This window comes from Octopus bimaculoides, chromosome 11 (assembly GCF_046866305.1).
Source record: "Octopus bimaculoides isolate indiv1 chromosome 11, ASM4686630v1, whole genome shotgun sequence".
Taxonomy (NCBI): Eukaryota; Metazoa; Mollusca; class Cephalopoda; order Octopoda; family Octopodidae; genus Octopus; species Octopus bimaculoides.
The window spans coordinates 67883173-67900053 of record NC_142938.1 but is presented as its reverse complement, the minus strand read 5'-3'; the positions used below and the strand labels follow the sequence as shown (position 1 = coordinate 67900053).

Sequence of the window (16881 nt, the reverse complement as noted above, 5' to 3'; positions counted from 1 at the left end):
CTCACAAGGCTTTGGTCGGCCCGAGGCTATAGTAGATGACACTTGCCCAAGGTGCCATGCAGTGGGACTGAACCCGGAACCATGTGGTTGGTAAGCAAGCTACTTACCACACACCCACTTATTTTATGAAATTATTATTTTTGAAATTAACTGAAACAAAAGCAGTGTATTTCAACAGTTAATTAGCAATCACAGTAAAAGCAGCTCTTCCAATTTTTCTTAGAGTTACAATTTTGCATCACCACACAAGCAAGTTTTGAAATAGGATCTGATATGATAGAAGCATATCATATCCTATTTCAAACGCCACAGGTCTATTCATGGATGTATTTTGCTTGAGGCATTTGAACCTTGTTGCAGTTAATTAAAAAGCCTATCTTTTTTAAAATAATTGATTATAAGTTAATGTATACATTACACTGACACATGTGTTGTATCAAGTTCACCACTAACCACTGTTTTCATAGAGACACTAAGATAAACGAGAGATAGAGAGATGAATGATATTTAGATGAATGATGAAAGATGGTGAGATGACTGAAAGGGGGATGGCTGGTGGAGATAAGAGTCATCATTATCATCACCATCATTAGATTGGAGCCTGGTGTTGCTATCCGGTTTCACCAGTCCTCAGTCAAATCGTCCAACCCATGCTAGCATGGAAAGCGGACGTTAAACGATGATGATGATGATGATGGTGATGATTCCATGCTGAAATAGGCTGGACAGTTTGACAAATATCCAATGGTTCCAGTGTCTGCTTTGGCATGGTTTCTATGTCTGGATGCTCTTCTTAATACCAACCACGTTACTGTGTACTGGGTACTTGTTTTTTTGTTTTTTTTTGCACCACCAGCACTAGTGAGGTTGCCATGCAGCTTGCAAGACTACAAAGCCTAAGGAAGTGGGGCAGTGTGGGGGTCTTTATGCCAGGTAAGCATTTATGCCCCAATATTTTACCTGGTTTATGTTCAAACAGTCAAACTCTAGTCTCTTACATCTACCCCAGAATATACAATCACATCATTGAAATCTCAAAGTTACAAGACAACGCATGATTAATTCAAAACAGTGTTAATTAATAAGTATTAAATTTGACAGAATAATCCGAATGCTAAAGGGTGGGAAGGAGCAGGTTCTTGTTGCAGAGGAGCTGCATGGCTATTCACATTTAGGGGAGAGAGGGAGTGAGGATGAATTGGAAGTATCTCTGAAGAGATCAACAGTGGTGATGAAGTGTTCACTCGGCACCCTTAAGGTATGTGGTGAGTAAAAGTGAGTGGTGGTGGGGGTGGGGGTGTGTGTGGAAGAGAAGCTAGGATTATGTAGGTGGTGGAGAGATGCAAGAGTGTATGGTGGGATAAGAGATAAGGCAATGGCAGAAATGGGAGGTGGGCAACGTCTGTAAAGACTGGGTGGGGGTTGAAGGGTGGATGGAGGGTGTAATGGATGCAGGGGTGGGAGATGGTCAGTGGTGATTGAGGTGGGGAAAGTAGAAAGATGCTAGTAAAAGAATCATTATGATGATACGGTTGACAGGGTGTGGACAAGAAAGATGACATATGTTTGGATAGGATGTGGAAGAGAAAAAGAAAGAGAGACAGACAGACATAGAACCTGAGTACAGATAATTTGGTGATGATAATAAAAATATGTTTTACTTGCATTCCTCACTAAATTTCTTAGTAACCTAAGTTTTTACCTTCAACTGTTACCAAACCTAGTCATCTATAGAGTCAAGGAACCCCTACATATCTGCTGTTGTTAGGTTCCAGGTCTGATTCAATACATCTACGATCAAAGCGACTGTCCCACCCTTTTGTTTTTTTATTTTGTCTCTTGGACAACATTATTAGCTAATGTCATATCTTTTTCATACAACAGAACACGATTTCAAGGCTGCTGAAGTCACACACATATGCTCATTCCTATACACGTGTATGCCGATGCATTTATGAACACTGCCGTACACAATCACCTACGCACAGAGATGTATACAGACTGGCAAGTTACACATACAGACAGTTATAGTTATATATACACACTCATAGCTCTAAACACAATTTATGGTTGGTTTACACAATCATGCACATGCACAAAAAAACATGCAAACAATTATAAAATAACATGTCTAACCTTGTACACGTTTGCATACATTGCAGTAATCAATAATACACACACGTTGACAAATATAAAGGACATATACAAAGTTATTTGTATGCACTCATGTCTAAACACATAGGCATACATATGTGCAGGTACATTTACACACAATGGCATACACAAACACAAACAAAACAAATATCCAAACACTTTACACACATTCATTTATGCATGCCATTATACACAATAACTCACATATACTTTGGCACATATATATATATATATATATATATATATATATATATATATATATATATATATATATATATATATATATACATACATACATGCACACACACACATACACAAATACACATATATATATATATATATATATATATATATATATATATATATATATATATATATATATATATATATATATATATATATATATATATACACATACACACATATGTGTATGTATGTATGTATATATGTATATACAATTCCACTGTTAGGCATACACATAAACATGCATAGTAACACAGACACACATATATTCATGGAGGCATTTTCACACACACTACAATACAAAATAATTCACACAGACATAAAACAAACAGAGACAATTCTACACTTACACATTCACATACGCAAGCACAAACACATTTACACACACTTGCCATTGCAGAAACATTCTGTCAAATATAACTCACACACATGCACATGCATACATGTCTCTCTCTCTCTCTCTATATATATATATATATGTACATATATGCACATGCATACACACATGAACACATACACACATACACGCACACAATCTGCAAGTGTATTATCTTGAAAATTCTCAATGCTATCTCACATACTTCACAACCTTCATTTGCTTCAAACTGAGAAAAAGTAATTACGAGAAAATACAAAATAAATGATTAGCTGGTCAAATTACCAATTCCACCATAAGCAGCACCAGATGTCTTATATCGAGATGCCACACTAACAAGAATATGGCTTGGAGCATGCTCCAGTTATCTTATTGGCTGTGATAAACAATTGATGCAGCTCTAACAATAGGAATTATCAAAATAGAAATGCTATTTTGCTTGTTTGTTTTTTACTTTTTGTTTTTCTTTTTTTTTTCTACCCTCTGCCAGGATTCTTGATTTAACCAAAATTAGAAGAACTCAAACCCAGTAACTTTACTAACACCATCTGCTGCTTGGCTTCAACAGGTACAGACTGAAATAATGCTGTACCCCTACCCCCAACCTGTTAATCCCTACAAAGCTGTAAACCAAATACCGATTCTCTGAAATTCTGTTCACTCCATATTTTAGTTCTTTATTTTTTTAAGATATTTATCAAACTTTTGACACAAGGCCAGAAATTTTTCAGATGAAGGGTAAGTTGGTGGCATAGACCTCTAGTCTGTATTGGCTTAGGGGCCCAGGGATGGAGGCCCAGCCAACTCAAGGGCTGCCCCTAGTGGCACATACTCTAGCTATGCCACTGAAGACCAGTGGTTTCCTGTACGTGAAAGTTGCCCCTCTCTATGCCATTGAGGTTATCTGAGAGAAAAACAAAGGCTGATACAGTGTTATACCTATGTTGTCATAGGTGAACTCAGAACATAAAGACCCGAGAATATGTACTACAAAACATCTTGTCTAACACCAAACAGTTCTGCCAATGTCCTGCTCGTGAACTGTACTTTATTTGTTGACCCTGAAAGGATGGTGGGCAAAGTTGACCTCAGCCAAATGTTTAGCAGCATTGCATCTGGTGTAGTAACAATTCTGTCAGCTCACCACCTTAACAATAATAATAATAACAATAATAATAATAATAATAATAATAATAATAATGGTAATAATAATGATATGCAGTGCCAGGCAGTAGCTCTCATGGCTTCTGATCGTAACTGATTGGAAGTGTTATCATGTACATTGTTTTGTCTTGGTATAAAAGATGGACTACAGCAAATATTCTGCTCAATACCACAGATTTGCTTGTCAGTTGCTTGATCTTGACCAGTTGAGCATCTTCCTTATTGGCCAAAAATATGTGCATCTCTGATCATGAGCAGAAGTAGTTGGGGAGCATCATAGCCATGTGTTTGAGAGGAATTCTTTGGGGTTTGGATAATTCACCTTTGGAAACATGGGTGTTTCATTCAACATCCTTAAACAACCCTTATTCAGGAATCTTTTGGGAATGGGCTACTCGAGCTGAAGAAAATTCTAACTGGGCCCCATCTGCAAGGTCATGTGCTGTTTATCTTGATATGAGTTTACTATATCGCACACATATGATTGTGATGCATGTACCTGATGTACCCTTATCAGACATGTAGTCATGATGGGTATACTGGGCTTCGTATATTTTACCCCAGTGTCACTTTGATGGCATGCACTGCTCTCTCACTCAATAATAATAATAATAATAATAATAATAATAATAATAATAATAAGGGATGTTACCTCAGTTCACTGGTAGTGAACAGCTGACAATGTAGTACATCTCCAGCATTAGAAGCTGTGCAAAGATAATAAAATAATAGTCCTTTCTATTATAGACATAAGGCCTGAAATTTGAGGAGAGGGAACTAATTCCTTCTCTCCTACTCACAGGTCTGCACTTAGAGTGGTCCCATCTACTCTTGCTATTTCTTCAGCTTCCACCCACATTTCAATAAACTCACTCGAGGAGAGCACTTCCCTCTTCACTCTCAATTTCCCTTTCACGTGAAACTTGAAGAAGTCAATGAGAGCTTTATGAAAGAGGAATGTATCTGTCCTCATGCCTTTCAGCCTTGTCCATCAAACAACCTCTTTTGCCACAGCCACCAGGCAAAGGATAACTGCTTTGCTTGCCCAGTTGAAGGAGGGTGGTGGGGTGATCATCACTACAGACTGGACCAACAGATGGATCTGTCCCACACACGACAGCAGCTTTTCGACATAACCCCACAAGTCAGCAATGCCTGGACTGAACGAGGGCGTGCTTGAATGGCTTCATCACTCTGTGCACACCTCGGACAAGCCCATCTGACAGCACATTCATGCCTATAGAGTTTATCTCAAACTGGCAGCGACACCCCACCTCCCCACCAATAGCACTGCCAGGCCAAGGACATCTAGAAAATATCCATGATAGTTCCCAACTGGAAAGTCCTCCGGAACAGACTAGCCAGTTCGTTCTCGTTGGCGTCCAGAGTCTCCTTGAGAACATTGTTGCACTAATAATAATAATAATGATGATGATGATGATGATGATGATGATGACAACGATGCTTTACATAAACACGAGACCAGAAATTTTGTGTAGGAATCAGGATGAACTGATTACATTGACTCCAGCAGTTGACTGTTCTTTAATGATCCCAGACAAATGAAAGTTAAAGTTAACTTGGCAGGATTTGAAACCGGAAGATGAAGGGATGTAACTAAACACCACAAAGCATTTCATCAGACAAACTACCAATTCTGTGCTGCACAGCTTTAAAACAATAACAACGATGATATTTGTTTTTAACGTCAGTGCTAGGCATCACATTTGGTTTTGGTGAAGAGTACAGAGGATTAACTTGATTTCAGTACACGACCAGTACTTTATTTCCCCACCCAGTACTTAACTGATATTACATTTTATTGGCTGCAGAAAGATAAAAGGTGACGTTGACCTTGACGAGAAAAATAACAATTATGGGCTTTGTTTCGATGAGGAGGCGTTGGATGATAATACTGGTGGTGATGGTAGTGGTGGTGATATTAGTGATGACATTGGTGGTGATGGTGTTGATGATGATAAAGAGGAGGACAACGACGATTACGGTCCTCTGATCTTAAGTGAGTATGTAATCATGTTACTAGTATCTATTAAGTTCATTAGTTGACCAACCGTTTTATCATCAGCATCTAATGATCCATTCTAAACAGGCTTAGTTACTCCGGCCGTTGTCTCTGTGTATCTTGAAACAGATAAACTCTCTGTATACACACTGTCAGTGTGCCAACAATGCTAATACACTTTGTTGTTTGTTTAATAACTGCACTATCTACACAACACACTTACCACATGCTCCGATTATTGTTGTTGTTGGTGGTGGTGCTTTTGTTGTTGTCGTTGTTATTTTTTTTCATTGAAAGCTAAACACACCTTCTTCTTAGTGTTGCCCATCAATCTACAAAAGTCATCAGCACTTATTAACACCTATAATCTGATCATATAGTATATATCACACACCTGAGTGATTACAAAAACTGGATCGCAAATCCTCAAAAGACCATCAGATGAAGCGAGCATCTTCTTCTACATCATCTACTTAACTTCCAGTCAGTCTTGCTGAAAATCGGTAGCACACCCATAACATGGTTGAGTGAAAGAGCTTTCAGCTGTAACGAAATACCCATGCTTGCTTCTTAATGCAAAGATATGAAAATTATGAAACCACCCAGTGTAGGATTCTATTTAGCTTCATGTAATCTGGAATTAAACCTAGTTTTGGTGTGTATGTGTGTGTGTGTTTTCTTTTATCTTTTACTTGTTTCAGTCATTGGGCTGTGGCCATGCTGGGGCACCACCTTGAAGAGTTTAGTTGAACAAATCACCTTCACTAATTACTTTGATGTCTGGTATTTATTCTATTGGTCTCTTTTGTTGAACTGCTAAGTTATGGGGATGTAAACAAACCAGCACTGGTTGTCTAGTGGTGGATTGGGGTGGGGTGACAAGCTCATGCACAAAGACATGCACAGACACACACACACACACACACACACACACACACAACAGGCTTCGACATAAATTCTTGGGGTGGGGTGACAAACTCAGGCACAAAGATATGCACACACACACACACACATACACACACATGTACGTACGCACCCCCCATACACAACAGGCTTCCACATAATTTCTACATACCAAATCCACTCACAAGACATTGATCAACCCAAGAGGCTATAGTAGAAGGCACTTACCCGAGGTGCCATGCAGTGGGACTGAACCTGAAACCATGTGGTTGCAAAGTGAGCTTGTAATTGATAGTGATAAATATCTAAAGTCAATTTACTTAATATTTATTTTTCACTAACGTTATTACTGTTATTTCTTTATTTTCTGCAAACAAAGTGCACAAAAAAGCTACACGTTTGCATTATGTTATATATACAATAATAATAAATGACATTACCGTATATATGTTTACAAACCAGGGATGTTATATAGACCTCCTTGACTCAAGTTAGAGAAGGGGTGCATATTATTCACAAAGTTTAGGTTTTTCAGAGGTACAGCCCCCTAAAAATCCCCTGCATATTATACTCAAGGGCGGACTATACTCGAGGATTTACGGTAATCTAAAGATAAAGGTGACAGGCTGGCAGAATTGTTAGCATGCCAGGCAAAATGTTTCATGGCATTTCATTTGTTGACTACAATCTCCATGGTGTGTAAGTGATTGAGATCACATTCTTTCTGAACAAGATGCCATTCCTTCACAAGAGTATTTGGTCATAGCTGAGTGGACTGGAGCAACATGAAATGAAGTGCTTTGCTCAAGAATACATTCTGTGTCCAAAATCTAATGAGGTCCACTTTGCCTTTCATCCTTTCGGGGTCAGTGAAATAAGTACCAGTTAAACACTGGGGGGTCGATGAAATCGACTTACCTCATCCCCTGTATTTGCTGGTCTTGTACCCAAACTTGAAATGAATATAACCAAAAGAGTCTTAAGCCAATGAAAGACACACATAATCACATAACTAAAAAACAAAATCAGAAGAAGAACACATTAGATAACATAATCCTAGATACATTATGTCTTAAAAAAAGAGAGACAGGTGTGTCACAAATGGAACATTTGTTTGAGCAAAACTGAATATGGGTTACACAAAAACAAAATAGCAGTGATTATGGCTGTTTGTTGTTCAGTTCCAACCTCATTCATACATTAGCTATCAAGTTGAGTGGTGGTATGCTTCTGTACAAACTCTTTTCATTAGCCATCTTATAATGTAACTAATAATAAAAATAAATCATTGTTTTGTGAAAGAAATCATTTGTATTTTTTTTTTTCCATCCATTTGTCAGATAAATTTCCATCACAAATTTCATTATATCCTGCGAGATACTATTTCTATGGCTTCAGATCTCTGTTTCTGCCATTAAACAATGTCCATTAGAATTGTAAATGACAGAGAGGGGGAGAGGGGGGTAGAGGAAAAAACTGGAAGAGAGAGAAAGTAGAAGAGAGAGAAAGAGAGAGGGAGAGAGAGAGAGAAAGACAAAAAGATGTTAGAAGAAGCAATCTAAAACCATAATTTCTATTAGCTCCCATACAAAAACATAGTGAGAAGTGAAATTATTTGATTTTTTTCCCCCTTACATTTTCTTTATTCATTGTTGAATTTTATATTTTTTAAAAGCTATTTTTTAAAAAAGTTTTTATATTCTATATTATTTTCATTTCACTCACACACACACACACACACAAACACACACACACACAAACACACACACACACAAACACACACACATACATTTAAGGAAAGAAGGAAGGGTATCTGGCAGTAAAACAATGGTGCAAACAACATGTTCCTCAAACCCATGCAAGCATAGAAAAACAGACGTAAAATGAATAACCAAGCAATATGTGTGTGTGTGTATGTGTGTGTGTGTATGTGTGTGCATAATTCTTTCAAATTTTAGTAAGAGGACAGTAGCTTTAGGGGGATTGAGATAGTGAATTACATTGACCCAAGTACACGACTGATACTTCATTTTATTGACCTCAAAAGGATGAACAGCAAAGTCGACCTTGGTAAGATATGAAACCAAATCATAAAAAGCCAGAAGAAATGGCCCATAACATTTTTCATGACACTGTAAATACTCTGCACTCCCTTCGCTTCATCAGAACACTGGGATGAGGAAAGGGTTAGGGTTAGGGTTAGGGTTAGGGTTAGGGTTATATAACTGAAACACTCATCTCTTATTTTCTGATCTTCAAATATATCCAGACACCTATTCACTCATACTCTTTTTTTTACTCTTTTACTTGTTTCAGTCATTTGACTGCGGCCATGCTGGAGCACCACCTTTAGTCGAGCAAATCGACCCCGGGACTTATTCTTTGTAAGCCTAGTACTTATTCTATCGGTCTCTTTTGCCAAACCGCTAAGTGACGGGGACATAAACACACCAGCATCGGTTGTCAAGCAATGCTAGGGGGACAAACACAGACACACAAGCACACACACACACATATATATACATATATACGTCAGGCTTCTTTCAATTTCCATCTACCAAATCCACTCACAAGGCTTTGGTCGGCCTGAGGCTATAGTAGAAGACATTTGCCCAAGATGCCACACAGTGGGACTGAACCCGGAACCATGTGGTTGGTAAGCAAGCTACTTACTACACAGCCACTCCTGCGCCTATTGTTCGTCACGTGCATTTTTATATTGAATTATTTTGATGTACTTCGATGTATTCCACCATAAGTGAATTTCAGTTCCTTCTTCAGAACTCTTGTTCAGCAGAAACAAAATATTTGTAAATTCTTACTAAAAGACTAAAAACAAAAACAAAAACAAAAAATAAATAAATAAAATAAAAATTATGCTACATTGCTGATTTGCGATGCATTGATGAAAGTTAACTTTTTAAAAATCAATACACCTTATTGATCTTTTATTATATCTTGAGTGGGTTTTTGGATAGCTGCCAGTATGTAAGAATAGATCTCTACCCAGGAAGAAAACAGAAAGAATTTTGACTCATTTTTTTATTTTTATTTTTTACTTGTTTTTTTATTTATAGATTTAGTTCATTGTCATCATCATCATCATCATTTTTATGTCGTTGTTTTTGTTAAAGCGCTGGAGAAAATATCATGCAATATTTCTTGGTATTTTTCCGGTTCTTCATGTTCTGTGCTCAAATCTGACCACTGTTGACTTTGCATCTCAATTATCATTTCGGGGTCGAGAAAAATAATATTCATTCGGTTTATTTTATCTAGTTTCAGCTCATGAGCTGTGGCCATGCTGGGGCACCGCCATTATAATCGATTGTTCGTCTCCCACCAAGATTTCTGACCTTGTGTCTACATTTAAAATCATCATCATCAACATCATCATGATTATTGTCGTCACCATCATTAACATCTTCATCATCATCATCATCATCATCCTTGTCACCACCACCACAAACCACCACAACCACCACCCCCACCACTATCATCATTATTATCATCATTATTATCATCATGATCACCATCATGATCATGATCATTATAACCACCACCATCACCACCTCTATCATCATCATCATCATCATCATCATCATCATCATCATCATCATCATCATCACCACCATCACCATCTCCATCATCATCACCACCTCCATCATCATCACCACCTCCATCATCATCATCATCATCATCATCATCATCACCACCACCATCACCACCTCCATCATCATCACCACCTCCATCATCATCATCATCATCATCATCATCATCATCATCATCATCATCATCACCACCACCATCACCACCTCCATCATCATCACCACCTCCATCATCACCACCTCCATCATCATCATCATCATCATCATCATCATCACCTCCACCACAATCATCATTGTCGCCATTTTCATTATTATTGCTCTTGTTGTTATTTAGTAGTAGCAACAGCAGCAGCAGCAGCAGCAGCACTGGTAGTGGTGGGAGGGTTAGAAGTAGTAGTAGCAGCAGCAGTAGCAACAGCTACTGCAGGAGCAGTAACTTTTTTCAAGGAGAAAAATATTTCTAGTTTTTTTGTTTTTTTTTTATATTCCATGGTTTTCTCTTTTCAATGTTGATCTACATCCAAAATACTACCCAAGTTTCTTGAATTTATTAATGTTTTCCTTTCAAATTCCAAAGGATTACTCTTACTCTTTTACTTGTTTCAGTCATTTGACTGCGGCCATGCTGGAGCACTGCCTTTTTAGTCGAGCAAATCGACCCCAGGACTTATTCTTTGGAAGCCTAGTACTTATTCTACCGGTCTCTTTTGCCGAACCGCTAAGTTACGGGGATGTAAACACACCAGCATCGGTTGTCAAGCGATGTTGGGGGGACAAACACAGACACAAACATATACACACACATAAATATACATATACATATATATGACGGGCTTCTTTCAGTTTCCGTCTACCAAATCCACTCACAAGGCTTTGGTCGGTCCAAGGCTATCGTAGAAGACACTTGCCCAAGATGCCATGCAGTGGGAATGAACCCGGAACCATGCGATTTGTAAGCAAGCTACTTACCACACAGCCACTCCTGCGCCTATATGGTTCCCTATCTTTTTACACTAAGCTTCAGTTTTTAGCTTTGACTAACAATAGTTTGCAATGTCATTGACAATGGCAGAGGCATGGAAAAAATTTTATATAAATCAATATTGATTTTTCTTAATTTTTCTTTTGAAAAATATAATAATAATAATAATAATAATAATAATAATAATAATAATAATGCACACATCCTACGCAAAACACTTTCAATACAGTAACCATAAGAGCATCACAGCAAACCACAGCACATACCCAAGGCACACAGAGCTGCGCTCGGTAGTGAAGTGAAAGCACGTTATAAAAATAAAACTACTGAATAATAATAATAATAATAATAATAATAAGGACGTTAACATTCAGTCTGACAGAGTAATAGAAGCTAGAAGGTCTGATTTAGTAGTGGTAGACAAAGAGAATAGAAAATGCCACATAATTGACTTTACAATCCCAAATGATGAAAAAAAATCAATATGAGAGGTGTAGAAAAAATAGCAAAGTACCAGGACAAGCCATAAAATTACAAAGACTATGAAAAGTGCAGGTAAAATGTATCCCAATCGTTATAGGTGCATTGGAAAATATCCCGAAAGATTTGAACAGATGGATAGAGGAAATAGGCATAAAACCCAACCTAGTATAGCTCCAGAAAACAGTGTTATTAGGGACAGCTAGTATACTTAGGAGAATTCTTGACATCTAAGGTTACTTGTTGTAACCTGATGTTAGGGATTTTTCTTTTCCAACAGTCTAATGTGTTGTGTGTATATGAATAATAATAATAATAATAATAATAATAATAATGATAATAATAATAATAATGATAATAATAATAATGATAATAATGATAATGATAATAATAATAATAATAATGATAATAATAATGATAATAATAATAATAATGATAATAATGATAATGATAATAATAATGATAATAATGATAATGATGATAATAATGATAATGATGATAATAATAATGATGATGATAGATATAGCATGCCCAGCTGACAACAAGGTATGCGATAAGGAAAAAAGAAAAGTCGAGAGATAGGCGCAGGAGTGGCTGTGTGGTAAGTAGCTTGCTTTCCAACCACATGGTTCCGGGTTTATTCCTACTGCGTGGCACCTTCGGCAAGTGTCTTCTACTATAGCCTCGGGCCGACCAAAGCCTTGTGAGTGGATTTGGTAGACGGAAACTGAAAGAAGCCCGTCGTATATATGTATATGTGTATGTATGTGTGTATATGTTTGTGTGTCTGTGTTTGTCCCCCCATCATCGCTTGACAACCAATGCTGGTGTGTTTACGTCCCCGTAACTTAGCGGTTCGGTAAAAGAGACCAATAGAATAAGTACTAGGCTTCCAAAGAATAAGTCCTGGGGTCGATTAGCTCGACTAAAGGTGGTGCTCCAGCATGGCCACAGTCAAATGACTGAAACAAGTAAAAGAATAAAAGAGTATATTGAATGCTATTCTCCTTCTCCGAAGTGTTAATAAAATTACTATCATAGACATGCTTTTGTATTATTTCTGCCAATATCGATTGTCTTAGTTTTTTAACACAATTTCAGTTTAGCAACATTCATTGATCTCATTTTTTTGCTTTGTTTTGCAGGCTTTAAATGGGAAAAAGACAAATGCCTTAAATCTTTCACCTGTTTCCACCAGACGCTTTACTTCCCTCGGTCTGCTGAAACATCAACCAGCTCTTGATGGAATCCCAATTGAGGCAGATGCCACGTGGCATGAATATATATGTAACATTGGTTCGAAAGAGCTCATTATTAACATAAGGTGACTTATTTTCTCTCATATATCATTATGGAATATATATCATCATCATCATCATCATCATCGTTTAACGTCCGCTTTCCATGCTAGCATGGGTTGGACGATTTGACTGAGGACTGGTGAAACCGGATGGCAACACCAGGCTCCAATCTAATTTGGCAGAGTTTCTACAGCTGGATGCCCTTCCTAACGCCAACCACTCAGAGAGTGTAGTGGGTGCTTTTACGTGTCACCCGCACGAAAACGGCCACGCTCGAAATGGTGTCTTTTATGTGCCACCCGCACAAGCCAGTCCAGGGGCACTGGCAACGATCTCACTCGAAAATCCTACGGGAGCCAGTCAGGCGGTACTGGCAACGACCACGCTCAAAATGGTGCATCTCATGTGCCACCCGCACAAGAGCCAGTCCAGGGGCACTGGCAACGATCTTACTTGGCTTGCCGGGTCTTCTCACGCACAGCACATTTCCAAAGGTCTCAGTCAGTAGTCATCGCCTCGGTGAGGCCCAATGTACGAAGGTCTTGCCTCACCACCTCAGCCCAGGTCTTCCTGGGCCTACCTCTTCCACGGGTTCCCTCAACTGTTAGGGTGTGGCACTTTTTCACGCAGCTATCCTCATCCATTCTCACCACATGTCCATACCAGCGCAATCGTCTCTCTTGCACACCACAACTGATGCTTCTAATGTTCAGCTTTTCTCTCAAGATACTTACACTCTGACGGGTATTCACATTGACATTACACATCCAACGGAGCATACTGGCTTCATTCCTTGCGAGCTTACGTATGTCCTCAGCAGTTACAGCCCATGTTTCACTGCCATGTAGCATGGCTGTTCGTATGCATGCGTCATACAGTCTGCCTTTTACTCTGAGTGAGAGTCCCTTTGTCGCCAGCAGGGGTAAGAGCTCTCTAAACTTTGCCCAGGCTATTCTTATTCTAGCAGCTACACTTTCAGCGCACCCACCCCCACTACTAACTTGGTCGCCCAGATAGCGGAAGCTATCGACTACCTCTAGTTTTTCACCCTGGAATGAGATAGAAGTTGTTTCCTGTTTGTTTACAGTCTTTATTGCACCTGAACATCTGCCACAAACAAAAACTAACTTGCTAGTTAACCTGCCTTTGATGTTGCTGCACCTCTTATGTGTCCATAGCTTGCACCGGGTACATCTTATAGAGTTACTACCTACTCCTTTTCTACATACTGAGCAGGGCCATCTACCTGAAGGGGTTTGTGTTTTATCTACCTTCCTACTTATTAGGATTTTGGTTTTAGCTGGGTTGACTCTAAGGCCCTTCAATTCTAGACCTTGCTTCCACACCTGAAACTTCTCCTCTAGTTCTGATAGTGACTCCGCAATTAGGGCAAGGTCATCAGCATAGAGGAGCTCCCAGGGGCAACCTGTCTTGAACTCCTCTGTGATTACCTGGAGGACTATGATAAATAAGAGGGGGCTGAGGACGGAACCTTGGTGGACCCCTACCTCTACCCGGAATTCATTGCTGTATATATATATATATATATTAGAAAAAATAATCAGGTACTCAGATATATGGATGGTTGTACATTTACAGATTTTTATTCATATGTCACATGTTTTATAAATTAGCGCTTTCACCTAGTCTTGTGGGGTTTTCAAATTTGAAAATCCTACAAAACTAGGTGAAAATGCTAATTTATAAAACATGTGACATATAAATAAAAATCTGTAAATGTACAACCATCCAGCCATCTGAGTACCTGATTATTTTTTCTAATATATAATTCCTGTACATCACCTCCAAACCTTCCAATATATATATATATATATATATATATATATATATATATATATATATATATATATATATATATATATATATATATATATATTTATAGTATGTTATTATTAATATCAGGAAATCAATATTAGAAAATTCATCAGAAAGACATATACGTGTGTAGAATAATTGTTGTATTAAAAATATATGTAAAAAAATATGCAAATATTTACAAATATTTACATATATTTTTATATATATTTTCAATACAACAATTATTCTACACACGTATATATCTTTCAGATGAATTTTCTAATATTGATTTCCTGATATTAATAATAATGCACTATAAAAATATATATAATCGCTCGTATTAAATACATAAATACTTTAATAGTATTAATATTTTGATACAATAGAGCACTCAATATAAATTCAGTATATAATATTCTCATTGAATATATTTAACTAAAGATTTATATATATATATATATATATATATATATATATATATATACATGTATGCATAAATGTGTGTGTGTTTATGTTTGTGCATGCATGTGTCTGTATATATGTATATGTAAGTGTGTGTACATATATATGAATATATAAATGTATATTTATCTATTCCCTTCTTTCTCTCTCTCTCTCTCTGTATATATATATCATCATCATCATCATCATCGTTTAACGTCCGCTTTCCATGCTAGCATGGGTTGGACGATTTGACTGAGGACTGGTGAAACCGGATGGCAACACCAGGCTCCAGTCTGATTTGGCAGAGTTTCTACAGCTGGATGCCCTTCCTAACGCCATCCTGCCCTTCCTAACGCCATATATATATATATATATATATATATATATATACATACAGAGGTTGGACAAAATAATGGAAGCACCTTCAAATTTCAAACAAATTTATTTTAATATGGGGTAGGACCGCCTTTGGCAGTAATTACAGCTTCAATTCTATAAGGTATGGACTCGTACAAAGTTTGAATTCTTTTCAGAGGAATATACATATATTCTTATTCTTTTGCTTGCTTTAGTCATTTGATTGTATCTATACTGGAGCACCGCCTTTAGTTGAACAAATCAACCCCAGGACTTATTCTGTTGGTCTGTTTTGCTGAACTGCTAAGTTACGTAGACGTAAACACACCAGCATTGGTTGTCAAGCAATGGTGGGGAACAAACACAGACACACATACACACAAACACACACACACACAAAACACATATATACGACAGGCTTCTTTCAGTTTCCGTCAACCAAATTCATCCACAAGGCTTTGGTTGACCTGAGGCTATAGTAGAAGACACTTGCCCAAGGTGTCACACAGTCGGACTGAACCCAGAACCATGTGGTTGGGAAGCAAGCTACTTACCACACAGCCACTATATATATATATAGCATGTATGTGTGTGTGTGTGTGCGTGTGTTGGTTGTTTTCTTGTTTTGAAATAGTGTGATAGTTGTAAATATGTGTCACCTCATGAGTGGTTTGTTTGTTTAGAATCTACTGTGAAAATATGTCTCATCACGAGGAAATATTGCCTTGCTTAGAAATGTGTGAAGGTTAGAGGCAGAAAGAGCATCCAGCTGTGGAAAATCTGCATCAACATCTGACCCATGAAAGCATGGTTAAAGTAAATGCTCAAATAATGAGGTTGGTGATGATGATGATGGTGATGGGGGTGGGATGGTGTGTGGGGGTGGGTGCCCTCTTTCAGTTTCCATCTACCAAATCCAAACACAATGCTTTGGTTGGGCTGGACTATAGTCAAAGACTCAAGGATATAGTCAAAGACTCAAAGAACCACACAGTGAGTCCAAATCTGAAGCCACATGATCAGGAAGC

The 16881-nt window shown here is 37.8% G+C and overlaps 1 protein-coding gene across 1 annotated transcript in view; it reads left to right on the top strand.

Moving 5' to 3' along the window:
- LOC106870967 (calmodulin-lysine N-methyltransferase) overlaps window positions 1-16881 on the top strand; it is a 105460-nt gene that overhangs the window by 45232 nt on the left and 43347 nt on the right. The window contains exon 2 of the mRNA XM_014917214.3: window positions 13079-13257. Within this exon, the coding sequence (XP_014772700.1) occupies window positions 13079-13257 (179 nt within the window). The remainder of the gene's footprint in view (window positions 1-13078; window positions 13258-16881) is intronic.